General features: G+C 40.0%; 1 protein-coding gene across 8 annotated transcripts in view; it reads left to right on the forward strand.

Moving 5' to 3' along the window:
• The window catches only part of pcdh19 (protocadherin 19), a 77,327-nt gene extending 72,322 nt beyond the window's left edge, over nt 1-5,005 (forward strand). For all 8 annotated transcript variants that reach the window (XM_084719548.1, XM_084719550.1, XM_084719549.1 and 5 more), the window contains exon 5: nt 2,348-5,005. In XM_084719548.1, the coding sequence (XP_084575674.1) occupies nt 2,348-2,907 (560 nt within the window). In that variant the 3' untranslated portion in view covers nt 2,908-5,005. The remainder of the gene's footprint in view (nt 1-2,347) is intronic.
• The last annotated feature ends 13,574 nt before the right edge of the window (nt 5,006-18,579 follow it).

The raw sequence follows: 18,579 nt of genomic DNA on the forward strand, positions 1-18,579 counted from the left end.
TCTGGCATATCTGCCCCTGAAAAGCCTGTCTCCAATCTTTAAATATCGATCCCCGGGGCCTAAGCAGAGGTGCCTCTCATGAGTGCAGGAAAGAAGGGAGAAAAACAGATCATTAGTGATTTTAATTAGGTGATCTGTCAAGCTGCGATTGCCAGATGTAAGCGTATGCATTTGGGTCGATGGCAATCCCTCTCACAATCCCCTCTTGTCACCTTGGGCCTCTGGAACGCAGGATGGCTCTTGCTAGGAGTGAAACAAGCAGTAGGGGAGCGCAGAAATGTGTCATCGCGGCGTGTCTGTGTGGCAGGTTCTTTCTCAAGATTGGAGCCGGTGGAAAACACGACAGCAGAGAGAGGCATGGAGAGGTTTTGAAATTATGTTTTCTAGGGCTGAATAATTCTGAAAGTGTGTAGTACACGAACAACGTGTTTTATCAAGTTTTCAGAGGATAATCAAAATAATATTTACAGGTTTCTATCACCAAGCTCAACTTGTACATTTATGTGAATTAAAGGAGAATTTTGTAATATATTTACTGCAATAAAACATATAATGACCATGATAGGTCATCAGAGATTAAGGAAGCACACTAAATTGAAATACTTGCTAGTCTGACAACAATGCTACAGCTGCAGTGTCCTTCCTTTAATATTCCAGCCCATAACTTGTCATATTGTTTGCCCATTTCATGTTAATTAGAATCATATTTCATCTTTCAGGAGGTGTAGATGTTTATAATGGTTAAATGGAGCCTTATGTTAATGGAAAGGGGAAAGGTGGGGAAACAACTTGCTTTAACCCCAGACTGGATATTAAATATGATTTCAGCCTATTTAATATACTGTCAATGGCTCCAACTCGCTATTTTGACTCCAGTAGTCATTTCTGTTGCATATTGCTCCTTTAAAACAAACCTAGAAGAGAGCATGACACTTTCTTGTTGTTGTTACATTGCAAAAAAGAAAGTCCTTCCCCTCCAACACAACAAAGTACAAAAGAGTGCAGTTCTACAGACTCAGGCAAATCTTTTTTTCACTCCGGCGTTAAACATCATTACATATTTATAACTCGGCGCCAGATGACAGAGACAGAGAGGGAGAGAGCGATGAACCAGGCAACAACACCGCAACTCGTCTGGTGTCTCTCTTTGTGAGATATCTGATTGCACTGTTTAAACCTGCCTTTCATCTAGTGTTGCTACAGAAAACCCAATTATACAAGAGCTGCAAATGGACTTTTGATTTAACAATACATAATTTAATTGCCATATTAGAAGTGCCCCAAACATCCAGCTCTAGTTATCAGTGCGTGATGTTAACAGGACTGCAGTCTTGAGCAGAGCCAGGCCTGCATTGCCAGTGAAAGCAAATCACTCAGAAGAGTTTAACTTGGCCTGTCTGAATAAAAACTAAGTGCAGCAGTGTTGTTTTTCATATGTTTATTCACTTATTTCATGACATTTTTAAAGCAAATCAAGGCCAAACATGTGCAAATGAGTATCAAAGTTGAAATCAACTCTTAGTGTAAAAAACTGAAAAGGATTCTATTTAAATTTAAGTTATTTTTCTAGTGATTGTTGGAGTTATTGTTTTATATTGGCTCAGCCAGGTTAATATGGGATGTCAAGTGTACTTACTGGCAATGAAAATTTCACAGTAAAAACAAAAAAGTTGAGAAAAATCAAAATTTCAGAGCAGCTTATTGCCAGGGATTTTTGAATTTTGAGCCCAACTCAAACTCTGAAGTTTTGAAAATGTCTTAACAACTACTAATCTTACGGTGAGATTATTTACTTTTCTTCTTCCAATGACCTTGAATATTTTAGTTCAAGAAATCCCAAAAATATATTTCAAAAATGACTAAGTAAGTCACTGAAGTGAAACTAAATAGTGGTTAATATTTTAGTATTTTGACTTTAAACCATTTAATTTTCAGACACCCAAATGATGACAAATCAGGTTCACACTCTTTCTTTTTTCTCTATTTCTTTTGAGTTGGGCTCAAAACTCAAACATGTTTTTCAGTAAGTTGCCTTGAAATTTTGATTAAACTTTTTTTTTTTTTTTTTACAGTGTTATGTTTTAAGTCCCTCCTGGGGGAGGATTCCAATATAAAGCATTGTTTATAGGACACATCTGATTTTATGTGGTGAAGAAATTAAATAGGGCCTGATCATCGTGAGTGTATGAAGCACATATAAACATGTCATTTGCCACAGCTGGAAGGTGCTGGAAAAGCTTGAAAATGCTTGAATTTAAGTTTGGAAAATGTGTAGAAATTTTGACACAAAGCTGGTTTTACAGACAAATCGAACAATCACATTTTGTCTCTGTTTGTCCCCTCACAGATCCCAGCGAAGGCTTCCACTGCCAGGACGAGTGTCGCATCCTCGGCCACTCTGACCGCTGTTGGATGCCTCGCGTCCCGATCCCGGCACGTGCCAAGTCACCCGAGCACGCCCGTAATGTCATCGCTTTGTCCATTGAGGCCACCACAGTGGACGTGCCCCACTACGAGGATGGCACCACCAAGAGGACTTTTGCCACCTTCGGCAAGGATGGGCCTGAGGACGTGGAGCGGGGAGAGATAAAGGGGAAGCGGACTCAGGAGTCTCAGGTGTGTAGCCCCAAGGCCAATGGAGGGGCTGTCCGTGAAGCTGGCAACGGGCGCGAAGCAGCCAGCCCCATCACTTCCCCCGTGCACCTGAAGAGCCCCGTGTCCAAGCCGTCATCTGCCTACAACACACTGAAATGCCGCGACGCAGAGCGAATCGCCAACCACAGCCTGCTGCGGCAGCCAGAAGGGAAGGACAGTGAGCCAGCTGTCAGGGAGATCAACACGCTTCTCCACGATGGCCGAGACAAGGAATCCCCCAGCAGCAAGCGCCTGAAGGACATTGTGCTTTAGCGAGCTTCTCTCTGACACACACCAACATGCATACACACATACAGTGTAAACTCACATATATGTACCCCGCAGTAGCTGTGTGTACACAGAGGAAAGTCAGGCTGTGGAAGTAGAGAGACACACCCATTTGCAGTGTACAATATTTCTGAGGACAATGAACTGTAGTATGCTGCAGCTAGCTGTGTGCGCGAGCCGAGGTAGTGGATGTGGCTTTGTTGTAGTCGCAGTACTTTTTCCTTGTTTGCTTTTTGTTCACTTTTCTTTCTATCAGTCTGCAATGAGTGGACAGGCAGGTTACTGTTGACTGCATGGACATGGCCGGCGGAGCTCTCCAGCCCTTGCGCCAAAGCAGGACACTCCGTGTTTGGACACCTGAGGTGCCACTTCTTAAGTACAGTTATGCCTTTTGAACTACTTTTGTATCACAAACTGATATTTGCCTTCTTTGGTTTTGCAGTTTGTTCTAGCTGCCAAAATCGCTCTTTGTTCCTTTGTATAGCTTCATCAATGTAATAAACGACAAAAGACATACACACAGGATTCATCTAAAAATATCCTCAATTTACTCCTTCAACAGTTTTCAGTGCATTCAGGAGAAGCAAAGGGAGGCCTCTCGGTCTCATTTGCCCTTTTTTTCCCTGACTAATAAGAGAAACTTTCTCTGCGTATCCCTGAGGACATCCTAGTGTCATCAGACTGTGAGGTCTTTACAGTATTTATATTTTATCAAGGATGGAGCTAAATGAACTCTCGCTATCTGCCCAGCCGCTCTGAACACTGGAAGTGGGACAGACAGATCCTTGTGTTCAAATTGAGTTGTATGAAAAAAAAAGACTTCCTGCTTTTGAAATCTCCTGTGCCCAACTTTGATTGTAGCCAGTGGAGCACAAATTAGAACTTTGTGCTCTGGTCTTGTACTTTTTTTGACTTTTGACTATGGGGCTAGGATAGAAGGGATCGTCACTCATGTCTTGCTATGTGAAACTCTGTATAGGGTTTACTATTATCATTTTTAATAACCCGTTGTTATGTGACAATCCCTTTAATGTTTTGTTTCAAGAGAAAAAAACAAATAAACATTGGTGTTCAACTGAAGCTACAGTAGCGTTTGTTACACAAACACAAAAATAAAAAAAAACATATATGCCAAAATATATTTTATAAATAATTTAAAAATGTATAATGAGAATATTTAATGCTGTGTAGTTATTTTATGAGTAAGTTATACTTGAAATTAACTTGCTTTTGTTCATTTGTCTTTTGCTTTTATATTGAACCTGATTTGTTTTTTTATTTTCAAAATGAACTTGGATTTTTCTTTTGTTTACTGTGTGACCCCTGGCAACTGTTGCAGTCTACCTTGTTGTAAAGAGTTTCTTATTGGTCAGTTCTTGTGCCATCAAGTTTCTGTGTGGGCTACTAGAAAATGTAAAAAAAAGACAAAAAAAAATACAACAAAAAAAGCGATATCAGCACCAACATTAGTGTGTCAGTTCAATGAGCTTAGAGTGAGATAGCAAAAGAAACCAAAAAAGATGCAAACAAAACCTTACAGATTGCAGGATGTTGCTTAATCTTAGTATCTAAGGAGGAGACACAAAAGGCTCCCAGTGTTCTTCAAGCTGGCAACAGGGTTCCACCTACTTTCTCTGTCTAATGAGTCGGCTTTCCTATCGGGCCCAATCAAGTTTAAACAAGACTTTTTCAGCTTCAACTGAGGGCATTTGGACATGCAGACTAGCTTTGCTCAGCACTGCTGTCACGCCGCGCCATCTGTGTTCAGTTGATCTCAAAGACAAGGTTGAGACCAGAGTGGTATTAACAGGGCTCTCCACACAACAGACTGGGTGGAATCGTGTTTGACTGATCTAAGGTCTTGGAAGAACCGTGTTGCACATCAGCAATGTGGTTTTATGTTGCTTTGCAGTAAACTATGTACAATGTGGAAAAATATGAATGACAATGGACAAATTGCATACAACAAACTAGATCTTGTAGCTGAATGTTTTGCTGGTCTCACCCATGGCTTCTGGCAACATGAAAATCGGAATAATCACTGAATGTATACAGCAGCTTATAATTAAACTATTAAATGTTCTCCGCTTTGTTTCCTTGTCTTTACTCAACACAATTTTAGAGCGCTACTGAAATTCAAATTCTCCACTTTTTGTGAAGCGAATCATGAACTATAATAATGATGTTGGAGCTATTGTGCAGATTTTTGCTGTTTTCAAAAGAGGATAAAACAATTTATGGACTTATTTGTGGAAACAGTCTCTAAGCATCAGGACTCAAGGTGAGTGTTTCTATTGGCAACAATCAACACAGCTTGGATTATATTTGCCGGCATTCCTGGGAGACAGTCCACCAACTTCCATGGTGAGCTTTTGACTGGAGAACTGTAACCTACAAGGACTGACAATAACATCTTTCCCCTTTTGGCAACACAGTAAAAAATATTCATGGCAACTGCATTCATTAGATTTTTGAGTTTTAAATCAAACCCAACCTTGTAAGTTATGAAATAAACTAAACAAAGTCTTTATGGCTGATAACCTTTGTTTGATAACCTTTTCTTCTTTAGATCAATTTAAATCTTTGAGTTCTAGAAACCCCCCAAAACTACTCAACTCAACAACTCAAATAGTCAAGTGTATTTGAAGAACAAAACATTATTAGGTGGTAAAACTTTTTCAGAAGGTGAGAGTTTGAGTTAGGCTCACGTTGATCAAAAAGAAAGCATGAAAAGACCTTTCCAGAGACTTACTTATGAATATGCAACAATATACAAAAACTTTTTTTTAACTTACTGTATCAGTACTTTGTACACTTGTCTATGTGACCCATCAATGTATAAAGAGTGTGGCCATTGACATACGATTTTTTTTAAGCTAAAAACAAATTTTTATTTTTATTCATCTTCAGCATCTGTATTAAGCCAGCGATAGAAGTGAGTGTGTGCTCACAGTATTAATCAAGTTGTCCATTTTGAACTAGATTTAGGTCCACAATTCATTATAATATATTGTACATTTATACATTTACAATCTGTAATATGATGTGAAAGTCTGAGAACATGCTCTCAGAGAACAGCATGCTAACACATGGATTGATGTCAATTCTATTTGTCATGATAAAATGGAAATTAACAGTTTGAGTTGAAGCTTGCTCCCACACTGCATTAATATTCCATGCATTCACTGTTGCTCTTTCCCATTATTTCCAAAGCAGACCTTTGGGAACGGTCCAACAAGTGAGGTGAGTGTGTGCAAGTATCTATTTCTGATGGCGGTGCTCTTTTCATTTACTTGAGTGGGTCACACATGCCATTTCTGAGACGTTTAACATCTCCAAATGTCTCTCAAAACTCTACAATATAGACACTGATCAGGACCATGTAGCCTGTCACTGAGGCTCGCATTCAGCTGGCGGTTAATGTGTTTTCACAGCTAGCAGTATGATGTCATTACAACACCAGATCCCACTTGAAATATTGATTTATTAGTCAGCTTTGAGGGAAAAGGGTCTAAAAGCTATGAAATAAGTTGAAAGGCAAGACAAAGCCTGATTCTGTCTCTGCAACAATTTCTAAGACGTTTTCACTCAATAAAGGCTCCACTTTTCACCTCCCCTTTGCACGGCAGATCTTTCTCTTGAGTAAGTTTGTATGGATTGATGAGGAGAAGCAGAGGATGGATGTAGAACAGGACACATTCCAGCGCTGGAGACGGAGAAGAAGGGAAACGAGCGAAGGGGAAAACACACAGCTGCCCTCTATGATAAGAAAAGGAGGTTGGCTTCATTTCTATAATTAATTTGCCATTCCCTCTATACCCTCTGGTGGAGCCAACATGAAAGCTGGTCTGAAAGCACACTTGCTAACGCATCCATTAGTCTATGAGGAGGATCTTGTTTCTTCCAGCTAAGTTCTCTTCTCATGGGCAATTCTAGTATTGTAGCCCTGCCCTACTCGTAGTTACTCATGCCCTTTCACTAGTGTTTAGACCCTTGGGTCTCCATAACAAAGTGAGCCTGAGTTAAAGGTACAGTCCTGCCTCCAACTGAAGGGCAAAGTATGCATTTTAAAGAAGCCAGTCTCATTATCATTAACCGGAAAAACTGACTTAGTAGCACAATCCTGCAGCTAAGAAAAAACAAAAAGTTTGTCTCCCATATCAACAGTATCCCCCTGGGTCAAAGCTTATTTGCAATGCAGCAACCGTATTTGTAAATCCCCAAAATGGTGCTTGTCCACGCATATTTAATTACTCCTGATTCATGGTGGTCATGGAGAATATTCTCCATTACGGGCGAGATTTATATCAAAGGTTACCGGGACACACATCCTATTAACATCCTATTAATGTTTAAATTATCATTCTGCAAAACGGTGAGAGGGGGAATCAGAGAACAATTAAAATGATTTATTTCTGACACAGACATGCATTGAAAAGGAGCAGAAGGAGGGCCTGCAGCCTCGCATTCCTTCAATACAAAATAGTTTGTCGCCTGTTCTTTTGAATGAACCCCCACACACACACACACACAACCCCCACCCCTCTCAACCAACCCCCCAATCAGACACACTGATCTCTGGCGGTGTGGTGACCTCATTCTATCAAAAGGGCTTGCAGCTGCTCCTGCCTCATTATGACCAAATACTCCTTTTCAGTAACCTCTGGTGGAGCTTCACCATAGGATTGGATGACAGCTAACGACCATTTATGACCATCTCGATGTTTTGTTGCACTTTTGAATATCAGAGGTTTCTCCAAAGCAGAAGTGGTACACTCATTCTTTTAAGCAGAAGTACAGACTTCTTTACTCAAGTAAGTGGAAAAAGTACATGCTCAGAAATGTACTCAAAGTATAAAAGTATAAACATTAAAAAAGTAGCCCTCTGAAAGACATTTCTGCTGTCAGGGCACATTGTCTCCCTATTGACTGTCCTGCATGGCTGTCAGGTGAGAGTATGGGCTTACCTGGTCACACAGCAGGTATTAGTTTGAAAGGGATGTGCCAAAGTAATGAAGTAAGATGATGGGAAGCAGGTGTGGTTCCACCTTTCCATGCAAAGTTTTAGTTTTAAGTCCAGTTGCTGCAGCAGAGAGGAAACAGGTTGGCCCACAAACTTTAGCTTTAGCCTGATAGCTGAACATCACTTTTCTTGTTGTGTCATATATGTATAAGAAAACAAGTCCTGGAAGCCTTTGACACAAGTGTATGCCAAATTTTCCCAAGGTTGTGTAGCCATGACACTCTCTGCATTCAAGTCTCTCTCTCTTGTCTGTTTTGTCTTGTTACGTCTTATATGTCGGCTTCATCTTGTTATATCTGTTGTGCATTTCATATGCACTGATGGATCAACGTGCTCTCATTCCAACTCATCACCTACCAAAGTTTTGTCATCACCCCTCTGCATCTTATACTACTGTACAAGGTATCCTTCAGCAGAAAAGCCTTTTTAATACATGGTTAATTTTGGGAAATGGTCATCATTTAGGTAGGTTAAAGCACAAAAATTACTTGAGTAAGTTAAGTAAGTTTGTTTGTGGTTACGATCAGTACGCTACATAACATGGGATGTCACTGATGTGACTCGCAAGATGAAAATTGCAAGACATGATTTATGTAAAGTTATGTACCTTACAGCTATAACATTAGCTTTTCACATGACTTATGAACCTGGGCTTATGGGGGAAAGATAAAGTAAGATAGAACTTTATTAATCCCAAAGGAAATTCCTGTGCCAGATCACAGTAACATAACAATAACAACACTACAGTGTAGTGTGTAAGTAAGTAAACTAAAATAAGGAGTATTTACAGTGACATTGAAACTAATATTGGCAGTGATATGGAGAAGTGATAAAACATAATATTGTACTTGATAAGAATAGTGAAAAGTAATATGACACAAGACGACAAGGAGCAACAGGCTGCCGCCTTGACAGATAACAATTAAAAGTCCCATGTTTGTTTGTCATCCTCCGTATGTGGCTCTTTCCCTCTTTATACTACATCAACAGCCCTGTGCGTCACATACAGTCGCAGATGGAAAGTCTGGTGCATCCCTTTCAGCCTCTTATGGGTAGTGTGTGTCTGTATGAATCACAGAGGGGCAATGACAAAACGCTGGTATTTGACAACTTGGGAATGAAACCTGGCTGGTGGTTGCGTCTCCCTCTCTTGTCTGTTTGTTTTGTCTGTTGAGTGCGATCTGCTCAAATGGATACACCAAGGAATCAACTTTTCTGTGTTATTGTCCCATCCTATTACACAGAAATTGGTCTTGATATAAAACAAAAATTATCAATAATTCCGAACAAGTGCATTAAAACTAAAGTAACAAGTCTGTTTTTAGATAGAAGGAGTAGAAAGTACAGATATGTGTTTAAATGTAAGGAGTGCAAATAAAAAGTTGACAGAAAAATTAATATTCAGAAATATTCATTCCATTTCTTCCAGTAAATTCACTTAAAGGTTACACACTTAACCTTTAAGTATTTGTTCCTTGTTATTTCCCCCCTCTGCGGGGAAGGATAATCAACTAATGTAGATGGCAAAGTTTGGGGGCATTTGTCTGAGAAGTCTTTGTTTTTGTCTGTTACTTCAGTAAAATTGGCTGATTCAGTTTTATCTGTTATTTGATGTGGCTGGAGAGTCCAGTGGCACCATATGAGACTGTTTATTTCAATGACCGCACCCGCAAAAACAGATAATGATTTTCTCTCCCTGCTCCACTGTAGTTTGCCAACTTCATTTTATTTCAGGCATGCAAATGAGACACTGACTTCAGGCACTTTAGGCTCACATTTCTTCTCTCATTTTCCTCCTCTGAGAAGCAGGTGAAGTGGTCAAGACTTCAGAGTCACAAGTTGGAGTGGCTTGGTCAAAAGTTTTTTTTTCTTTGACAGCTATTCTTTCTCTCAAATGTGCAAATTTAAAACTATTAAGCATCTTCAAAGAAAAGCGGTCTTACTTTTTAGTCTACTCTCTAGTCTCTGGTGATTTCTTCAATCATCTGCTTTTTTACATTCTCTCTGGATGAGTTACTAAACAGATTTGTTCCACAGATCCACACCTTTAAGCAAGACGATTATCATCCCTGCTGGAGAGGAATCAAATCAGCCTTGAGCTGGGTTCAACTTGCCCTGTATGTGTCCTCACACCACATCTGCACATGTCTCAGTCTGGGCCTGGACGGAGGCTGGAAGTCCTTGGTGGACGCTGGCTCGCACTGCGCTGCAGAGTTCAGACTTTGTCGTTGTTAAGGCTTTGCTGCAGTCATTTGAAAGTGGTAAGCTCTATGAATGGGATATTAGCTCTGAGACTATAGCGTTGAAGCCAGAGAAAGTAGAAATTATGAAGACTCCCAGGGACGCATTTTTCCTGGCCTAAAGGCAAGTCTATCCAAACACGAAGAATAACCTTTTGTTATAGCTTTATATTGTATTGAAGAGGTTCGTCTTTGTCACGGTGAGGAGTGGGCTGGTCATTGCTATCAGTAAGAAGACTGATTACCCTCTCCATCTCCCTACCACAGCTACATATCTAATAGGCCTGGCCAGTGGCCACTTCCTTTTGTGGTAGTCACAATGGAACTTTGATCGCCACTGAAATGAGCGGCTCAAACAATAGCCTACATTCACTGACCACTGCTGCGGCTGCCACATTCCCCCAGCCAGCTTTAATTGGAAGTGATGCAAGACAGATCATATCATAACCATTAGCGATGCCCTGATAAAAATGACCTGAGAGCTGCTTTCTCTAAAGCCTCTTTGTCGGAGAAGGGTTCGATGAGCCCCAGGACCCCTCAGCCTACCATCTCCAGCAGTAATCACAGCCTGACCTCAGCCACCTCTCCCAGCCCTTAATGCCCAGGACGCTGGCTCTGGGGCTGTGGAACAGGGGCAGTTGACCTCCCCCTCTCTGGAGGATAAAAACGCTGATAGCAGGGACTAGAAATTAAAGACTGTGGCCTCTGAAAGCCTCCATTATTGTCAGCAGGAGCACAGCAATGAATCTCAGCGGCCCTCTCCATGGATGTGCATTATCAGAGGGCTGATTATTTGACCTAAACTCTGCTTGCCAATGATTTATTTTGCCCTGGCACAGGTGCGTCTCCTGACCTTGCTGCCCTTTTCGAGGTAAGCATATTGACAGAAAACACTGGATCTTACTGTAAGTGGTACAAATGTTTCAAGAATTTCTTGAGAACCATTTTTAATCCATTTTTGAGTCCATCTCAAACATGTTTTATTCTGTTTCTGTGGAATTAAGCCTTTAAGCCAGAAATATACAGGGGACTAAAAAGATTGGATCAGTTGTTCCGCTGCTACTGTAATTCAGAAAGATGGATTGCAGTCCAAAGTGAGACCAAAATGTGCTGTGAGAAGCTAAAACCAAAGGAGTATGTCACTTCAAATGTCAGTTCTCACGGTTGCTGAGGTATGCTCGCAGACAGTAGAGTAGTTTTTAAAATATGCAATATCTTCGAAAACCTTTGCAGGAGTGTGCGGTCTTTATTTTCTTAAGGTTTTCTTCATACAAGAAACTCATGTGTAGAATGTAATTTTCCATGTGTCCTTTTTTCATTGCATCTGTTTGACTCATACTGTAGCTCAGTTTAACCTACTGTATTGATTATACCACTACATGCATTTACTGACATATTTTTTCTCTTTTTCTTTCTCTGCTACTATATAACATAATGTGTTTAAGCAAGCTGTACAGTTTACACGGTTCAGTGCTCGTTCCTTGGCCCTCCGTGTTCATATGGAGTGCCAGGGGAAATAAAGCTTCCATTGTGTGCAGGTAAAGAAGAATGCAACAGTGAAAATAAGCTTCTCGGTCTACAGACCTGTAAAGCTCAATACTCTGCAAGTGCTGAGCTAATGGTGAATGAAGATGAGCATTCTGAGCCATCGTGTACCAGTTTTTGCAGTGAGTCCGGTGCTGTTGGCTCTAGTTGGCCTTCATCAGCAGTCGCTTGGCCAATTCAACATGCTGAATTGAATTGTCAGTGGAGGCAGTCAAATGAGAGAGACCTGTCTGACTGGCTGTTCAGCCAAGTATACCAGTGATTTCACCCATTCAATGCCTTTTCTCCATGTATTTGCCTTTTCTTTTCTTCCTCTACAAGCAAAAGATCCCTGACTGAGAATATCAGTTGTAACTAAGAAAATGACAATTTAGTTGACAGTGGTTTCATCAGCAAACACTGAGCTAGTTTAAACTGTTCAAAGTGGAGTGGCAGGTTATTTATTTAGCTTTTCTTCCCACTATGAGTTACCAGAAGAGTGGATTCAAGTCACACGACTTAGATTCAAGTCACATTGATGACTTCAGACTCGACTAGTCAAAATCTAAAAAGACTGAACTTCAACTTAAAGCTCCAGTAGGCAACACTGTTTTGGTATAATTGAAAAAAAAAAAAATCATAAAAGCCTCTCACCATATTGTAAACCTGGTATTCTGAGAGAGAGCTACACTATGGCTCTGTTTTCAGCATTTAGAGAATCTGACCCGTGACGCTAGACTTAAACCAATGACAGGTCTTTTAAGACCTGGAGGACTAGTGCAGCTGTGTGTGCACGTTCCTTCAGTGAGAATCAATGACGGAAACTACTGCAGGAAAAGTCGCTATAAAACGGCAGTATAATAAACAGAAAAAAGCCTAATGAGCAACACACTCAACCCAGGAGTTTGTCACTTTTGAGTTCACCTTCAGTTGCGTTCATTAACGTATATCGCAGAGCTTTGCCGAGTGCTGAGAGGACTGGGCGGGGCTGAGAACCCGGGCCAACAGACAACTGGTCAGAGCCTGGAAGCTTGCTGTGATGCCGGCTACTTTATTGGTAGGAAAGGAGCTCAGAGTTTATATTTCAAACTTTTGGGATTAAAAAGAGGATTTATCTTCACTCCAGCTTCAACCTTCTGCAGTAACAATGAAGAAATGATGGAGCTGCGGACCGGCAGACGAGACCTCAGCATTTGTTTTTGAAACGTTTGAGATGAAAAAGTGGATTTAATTTTATTCCTGCCTCTCAGCCCCTCTGCAGCAGTGGTTCACAAAAAAACTGCGGATGTGCTGACCAGCCAGATGAGAACTGAGAGTTTGTTTTCGAAACTTTTGGGATTAAAAAGTGGCTTTATCTTCATGTTTGCTTGTCAACCTGTGTGCAGCAGCACCATGGAGGAGCTGACCACACTGTTTACAGGGTAAGTAAATGACGCCATGCTTTTGTACTGACATTTTTGGCCGCGCGAGTCAAACCGTGTTGCTGCTGAGTTGCATTTTCATGACCGCTTATATTGCAGCAAGCCGCACCGACATGAACCGCGAGCCCAACTCGCCTCCAAGCGGGCTGCAGTCATGTCGTACTGACCGCGGCCCAACGGTGGGGAGCCTCCTTTCTGTCCCCCTCCAACACTGATACTGGATTCATGTGTGCAGGAGAGCAGAGAGAAGACGTTTTTAAAAGTCTCTTCATGTTCAGCTCTCACTACTTTTCTATCTTCACACTGATTCTTAATGCTTTTAAATGTAGTTTATCGCCTCTGTCGTTGTTTTTTTACTGTCAGCTGTCTGTTTCATTACACCCAGCTGATGTCTGTCGGTCTGTGCTCACTCACAATAGCCTCAATCAACTGTTGCTCATGAAGGGTGTGCTGCTCATCTAGTGTGAGGGGCTCAGGACGCAGAAAAGGAAACCTAACTCAGATGAGACTCAAAAACCAACTGTTTTCAGGCTTTCTACCTACTGCAGCTTTGAACACCACTGACAGGTGAGTTAACTTTATTTCCCATCATTTCATTAATCAACTGACGTTGATGCTGCCGAGAAAGTCGGCACTTTTCCTTACAGCACCCAGATCCACTTTGAACCAATCTGACAGCGTCCAATCAAGTAGCTGGAGAGAATCATGCAGAACTGAGCGCCAGTTGGAAAAAGTGACACCAAAGCTATTTTTTTGTCATGAACAAAAACGTGGTCCACAACGAAATGCAGAACGCAAAACATGCAGGAAAATTACAGATGGAGAGGCAACAACTTCTAACTTCAGCTGACACTTAAATTTGTACAAGGAACAGCAAGTCAAGATGAAGTATGTTGCTTGCAACTAATTTCCACATCGATTAAAATGAAATTTTAATTTAGACTAGTTGACTATTAAGAGTCATTTGATGCAGAAACTGTTTATCTGAAATGTGTGGGCTTTGCAATATTATGGTACAAAACACTACAAATCCAACTAAAGGCTTCATCTTTTCAGGCCGAGCAGAATCCCAGTCTCTTCGGACAAACAACATTGTTTACCCGGAGCTAATGTTAGCAGTGCATTGGCATGTTAGCACCAGCAGCCTGCTCTCCTTGTGGATAACATCCACTTGCCTGTGCTGAAGGTGGTCACACATTGCCCCAGTCAAGTGGTTATATGCCAGTTAATTCTGGCACAGCCTACAGACAACCTTATTTTTTTTTTCCTAGACCAATATACTTGCCAAACTGAACTGTTATGAAATGTCATCTGTCCCACTTTTCTGGTTACAGCATCTGGGCATTAAGGGCATTAGCGAGGTTGAGAGGGGCTGTTATCTGCTGGGACTGCAGCTCTCTGTTATGCAGCGTTGGGTGGCTCGGTTACATCTTAGAGGCAACAGTTATTCAGTAATGTATAGTACATTAAAGCTACTACAATGAACTTTAATAATTTGTTGAATTTGGGAGCATTTATACTCCCAGTAACCCCAAAATATAATGTCAAAAATGAAATTATCTAAATAAAAATCTTCTGCTTGTTTTTTTAATCGGCTAACGTACAACTCAGTGTAACTTGGCCTGGAAAAATGTAAGCACAGACTCATCTGATTTCACCTTATCAAAATAGCTAATCTTCTTGAGGATTGTCTTGTTTACTTCTGTAGGTTGAATAGAGGCAGTGGGAATAAATTGAGACTGTTTCATAACCAGTTAAAAACTCCTTATGCTCAGGGTGGCGACGTGTAATCAACCAGAAAACTTATTGTGCACATCCATAGTCGAGTCTAATATGCCATAGTAAGTGAGATCTTGCTTGGCTAACATTAGCTTAACAGCTAAGTAATTTTGTGAATCAATTAGACTGGAAACTCATTGTTACATTGTCACTTGTTTAGGACTCGAAACTCAAAGTTTAGGACTTGGGACATGCCGACCTTGACTTGGGACTTGACTTGGAACCCGACTGCAAAGACTTGAGACTTACTTACTAATTACAGTATTATTACAGTACTCTCTCACCCAGGAGCAGAACATTTGCTCCTTTTTTGATTTTTTTTCTTTTATTTATTTATTTATCTTTCAGACTAATCAACTTTAGAGAAGAACTGAACTGATCATAAGAGGATGGAAAGCCAGCACACCGTCTCTCAGCGATTTAAAAAAAAATGTCATGGCAAAACATATCACCTGTTCAGAGAGTTTTTCTACATGCTTCAATATTACTGATGTACTATTACATGTGATTAATGATAATTACAGTGTTGAATGTCCCGTTGCACCACAGCCCTGCATATACCAGGTTACCTATTGTTATCTATTATGTAGCTCAAAGGAGAAAAAAGAAATTTGTACAAAAGGCTTATGGTGCTTAAAGAAAGATATAGTGCATTTTCCTGCTGGCAGAGCAAACAAAGTGATTTAAACTGTAGAAAGATAAAAGGCTGGCAGCTGGAATATAAAAACCACTTGTTTTGTCCTGCATGTCACCTAATTAATTTCCCTCTGATGTCCCATTGTGACAGAACAAGGCTGTTTTTCTGAGCTGCAGTTGAGAACAAAAATGAGTAACATCTGATCCAAAAAGTATGGCTTATTAACTATCATAAATTATTCATTATTGTTTTTATTATTAACACGAAATGTGGCTTTGGGATAGTGATATCAGCCTTCTGTAATTCAGCTGTTTTCCAGTGACCAACAGAAGCAATGGAAATTTATGTTAAACTGTCCCACTGTATTTCAAGTAACTCCATAAATTATATTTATATTGAAGGAATCTTAACATATTGCACAGTATTTAGGTACAATAACACCTAGAAAATACCACATGCTGACAACCATGTTCTTCTCACTCAGCTGTTGTCTTGCCCTCAAGTTCAACCATGCATCATCGTCATCTGTCAAATACATGCAGGCACATATTCCCAGCATATTCCTTTGTAATGTTGACAGCATATTTCTGTTATTTATCTCATGATCATTACAACCAAATATAAAATAGTTGTGAAAACTTTCCAGAGTTATAAAATCCTGTCAGTGAGTATTACAAACCACTATGAAGTATGTTGGCATCTGATAAGTCTTCAAGGTCATTAATATGTTACCATAAGGCTGCGTGCAAATACTGTGAGAGGGCGATGACCTACACAAGTAGCACAACCAACATGATGCAGTGTGTCACCTGACAACATAGTGAGAAGCTCAAGTCAACACTGGAGGAGCAAAGAAACTGTTAAAAGGACAATCCACACTGAGAAGAGGATTTTCAGTTTGTTTATTTGAAGAGATTTCATTTATTTGTATTATTCATTTAATTATATTGATGTGGAATTTGTTTTAAAAATCCAATTTTTATTTATTTTTTGTTATTTATTTAATTTCAGCACTGTTTAGAAGAGGACATGGGTTCTTTGCAGTTTACATCAGAGATAAAAAAAATAAATTAATCTTTAATCTGTTAAAGAGAAGAGAAAATATATGTTTTAGTTTATATAAATTTAAATATATATACAGAATATATTTAAAATATAGATTCATTGCATAGTTTGTGTTTTGCAGACATGTTCTGGTTTTTGTCTGAGAAATAATTCCAGGGATATTTTTCAGTCGTAATTTGTCACCAACTACTACGTAGCAAACTGCTATTTAAATATTTTAGTGATGTGATACTTTATGCATTTTCATATGTATGTTTATGATATTTTGATAGAATTATTTGTTTTTAAATTAATTTATTTAATTTTTTAAAAATAGTGGGCATTCCTTCGCATACCATTAGAGGGAGCTTATTTCCCCACAGTTTGAGAATCTAGTGACTGGATGAAGTGCATATTTGTTTTTTGCAGTCTGAGATCCTGGTGGTGGCAGTGATTGTTACCCCCATCACTTTTAAACATCACAATTTGCCCAGCATTACATTTCTTTCAAACGGATTTTATGTCGTAGAGTTTGTTCTAAAGCCCATTCCTTATCACAAAATGGTGCACTACCAATAAAAACCTGATATACTGTTCTTTTTTCAAATACATAATCAAATGTTAATTTAGGTGGAGCTGTGAGGAAGCATCATCTATTTATTTATACAATGTGCATATATACTATACTATGAATCAAGTATTAAGTATCAAACTAATTACGAACATTGTGAAATAATAAAATGGTGACGTATTTACATATGCATAATATTTACACAATACCGCTGTAAATAGATGCTATTGTATTCTTTTTAAGAGGCAATGACAAAAAAGGGTTGAATGGATTTTAGTATTCTGTGGAGAAGAATGAGAGATTACTCAGAGCTGAAATTGGAACGGTGTGTAGAGTGCGCGCTAGTTATTGTTCTCTATGTTATTTAAATATCCGAACAAAAGTGAATGGATCGCCTGGAGCTTTGACTACAGGTGTGTGTAGCTTCTAGTGCAGCTGGTGGAAGAAATTGGACATGGTTTTTTGTTAAGCCTAAGTTGTAGAAATTGTTCGAGACAGATTTCTCCACAACACAGGGGGAGAGCATGAAATAGTGACTGGAATAAAGCGCTTTTGAATAGAAAGAGTGCGCTCTGGCCACGGTGGCGAGTAGCTGCATCATCACAAATACATCTTCACAGATTTCTTGTGGGTGGTTTATGTAATTTGTTACTCGACACTGGGATAGTCAGCACAGCAGTGTATATCTCTATGCTGTGAGTATTGTATCGGCAAAATCCTCTGGTTCAGCATACAATAGATGAAGATTTACCAACACTTGTGGCCATGGATGCCTTTGATTTACCATGTCCTCAAGACATCTTCATCTGCATTTTGTACTGATCATATTTTTGTGCCTTTCTTAAGGTTCCCAGTGGTGTCATTGAAATGTGCTAGCATCAGCGCTGGTGGTTGAGCCCAAATTGATGTGTAAAAGTCTCTTTTCCTCTTCAGGAAGTTGCAGTCTGATTTACCAAGCCATTGCAGCTCAGTATAGTAGCAACACAATGCTTTTAGAAGTCACAGAAAACCCTGGAGAGTAAGTGTCTTTGTTTAATGTGACCTCATGAAGAATAAGCAGCCTGGTGTGAGGTTTTCCCCTAAACACTGGAACAATGGAAGCCCTGGGTGATACCACCAACATTGCAGGAGAGGGAGAAAGGGGTAAAACCTGCCGTGGAGCCACAAAGAGAAACTGTGTGCATTAGAAACGTCCCTCCCCCGTCTCTGGTGATTCTTCTGGCCTCCCTCGCTGACTCACTTGGGAGCTTATTCTCAAATTCAACAGGATGGCTTCTAATGAACCTGCACCTCCATTTCCAAAGCAAACTAGCATTTTTATGGACCAGTGTGCCACCATTATGAGAAGGTCCTTCGGGGATTTAGTGGAGTCTGTATTTCGGCTTCAGTGGTGTAGATCAGCACAGTATAGCAGGCTA

The sequence above is a fragment of the Lutjanus erythropterus genome, chromosome 5 (assembly GCF_056507025.1).
Source record: "Lutjanus erythropterus isolate fLutEry1 chromosome 5, fLutEry1.hap2, whole genome shotgun sequence".
Taxonomy (NCBI): Eukaryota; Metazoa; Chordata; class Actinopteri; order Lutjaniformes; family Lutjanidae; genus Lutjanus; species Lutjanus erythropterus.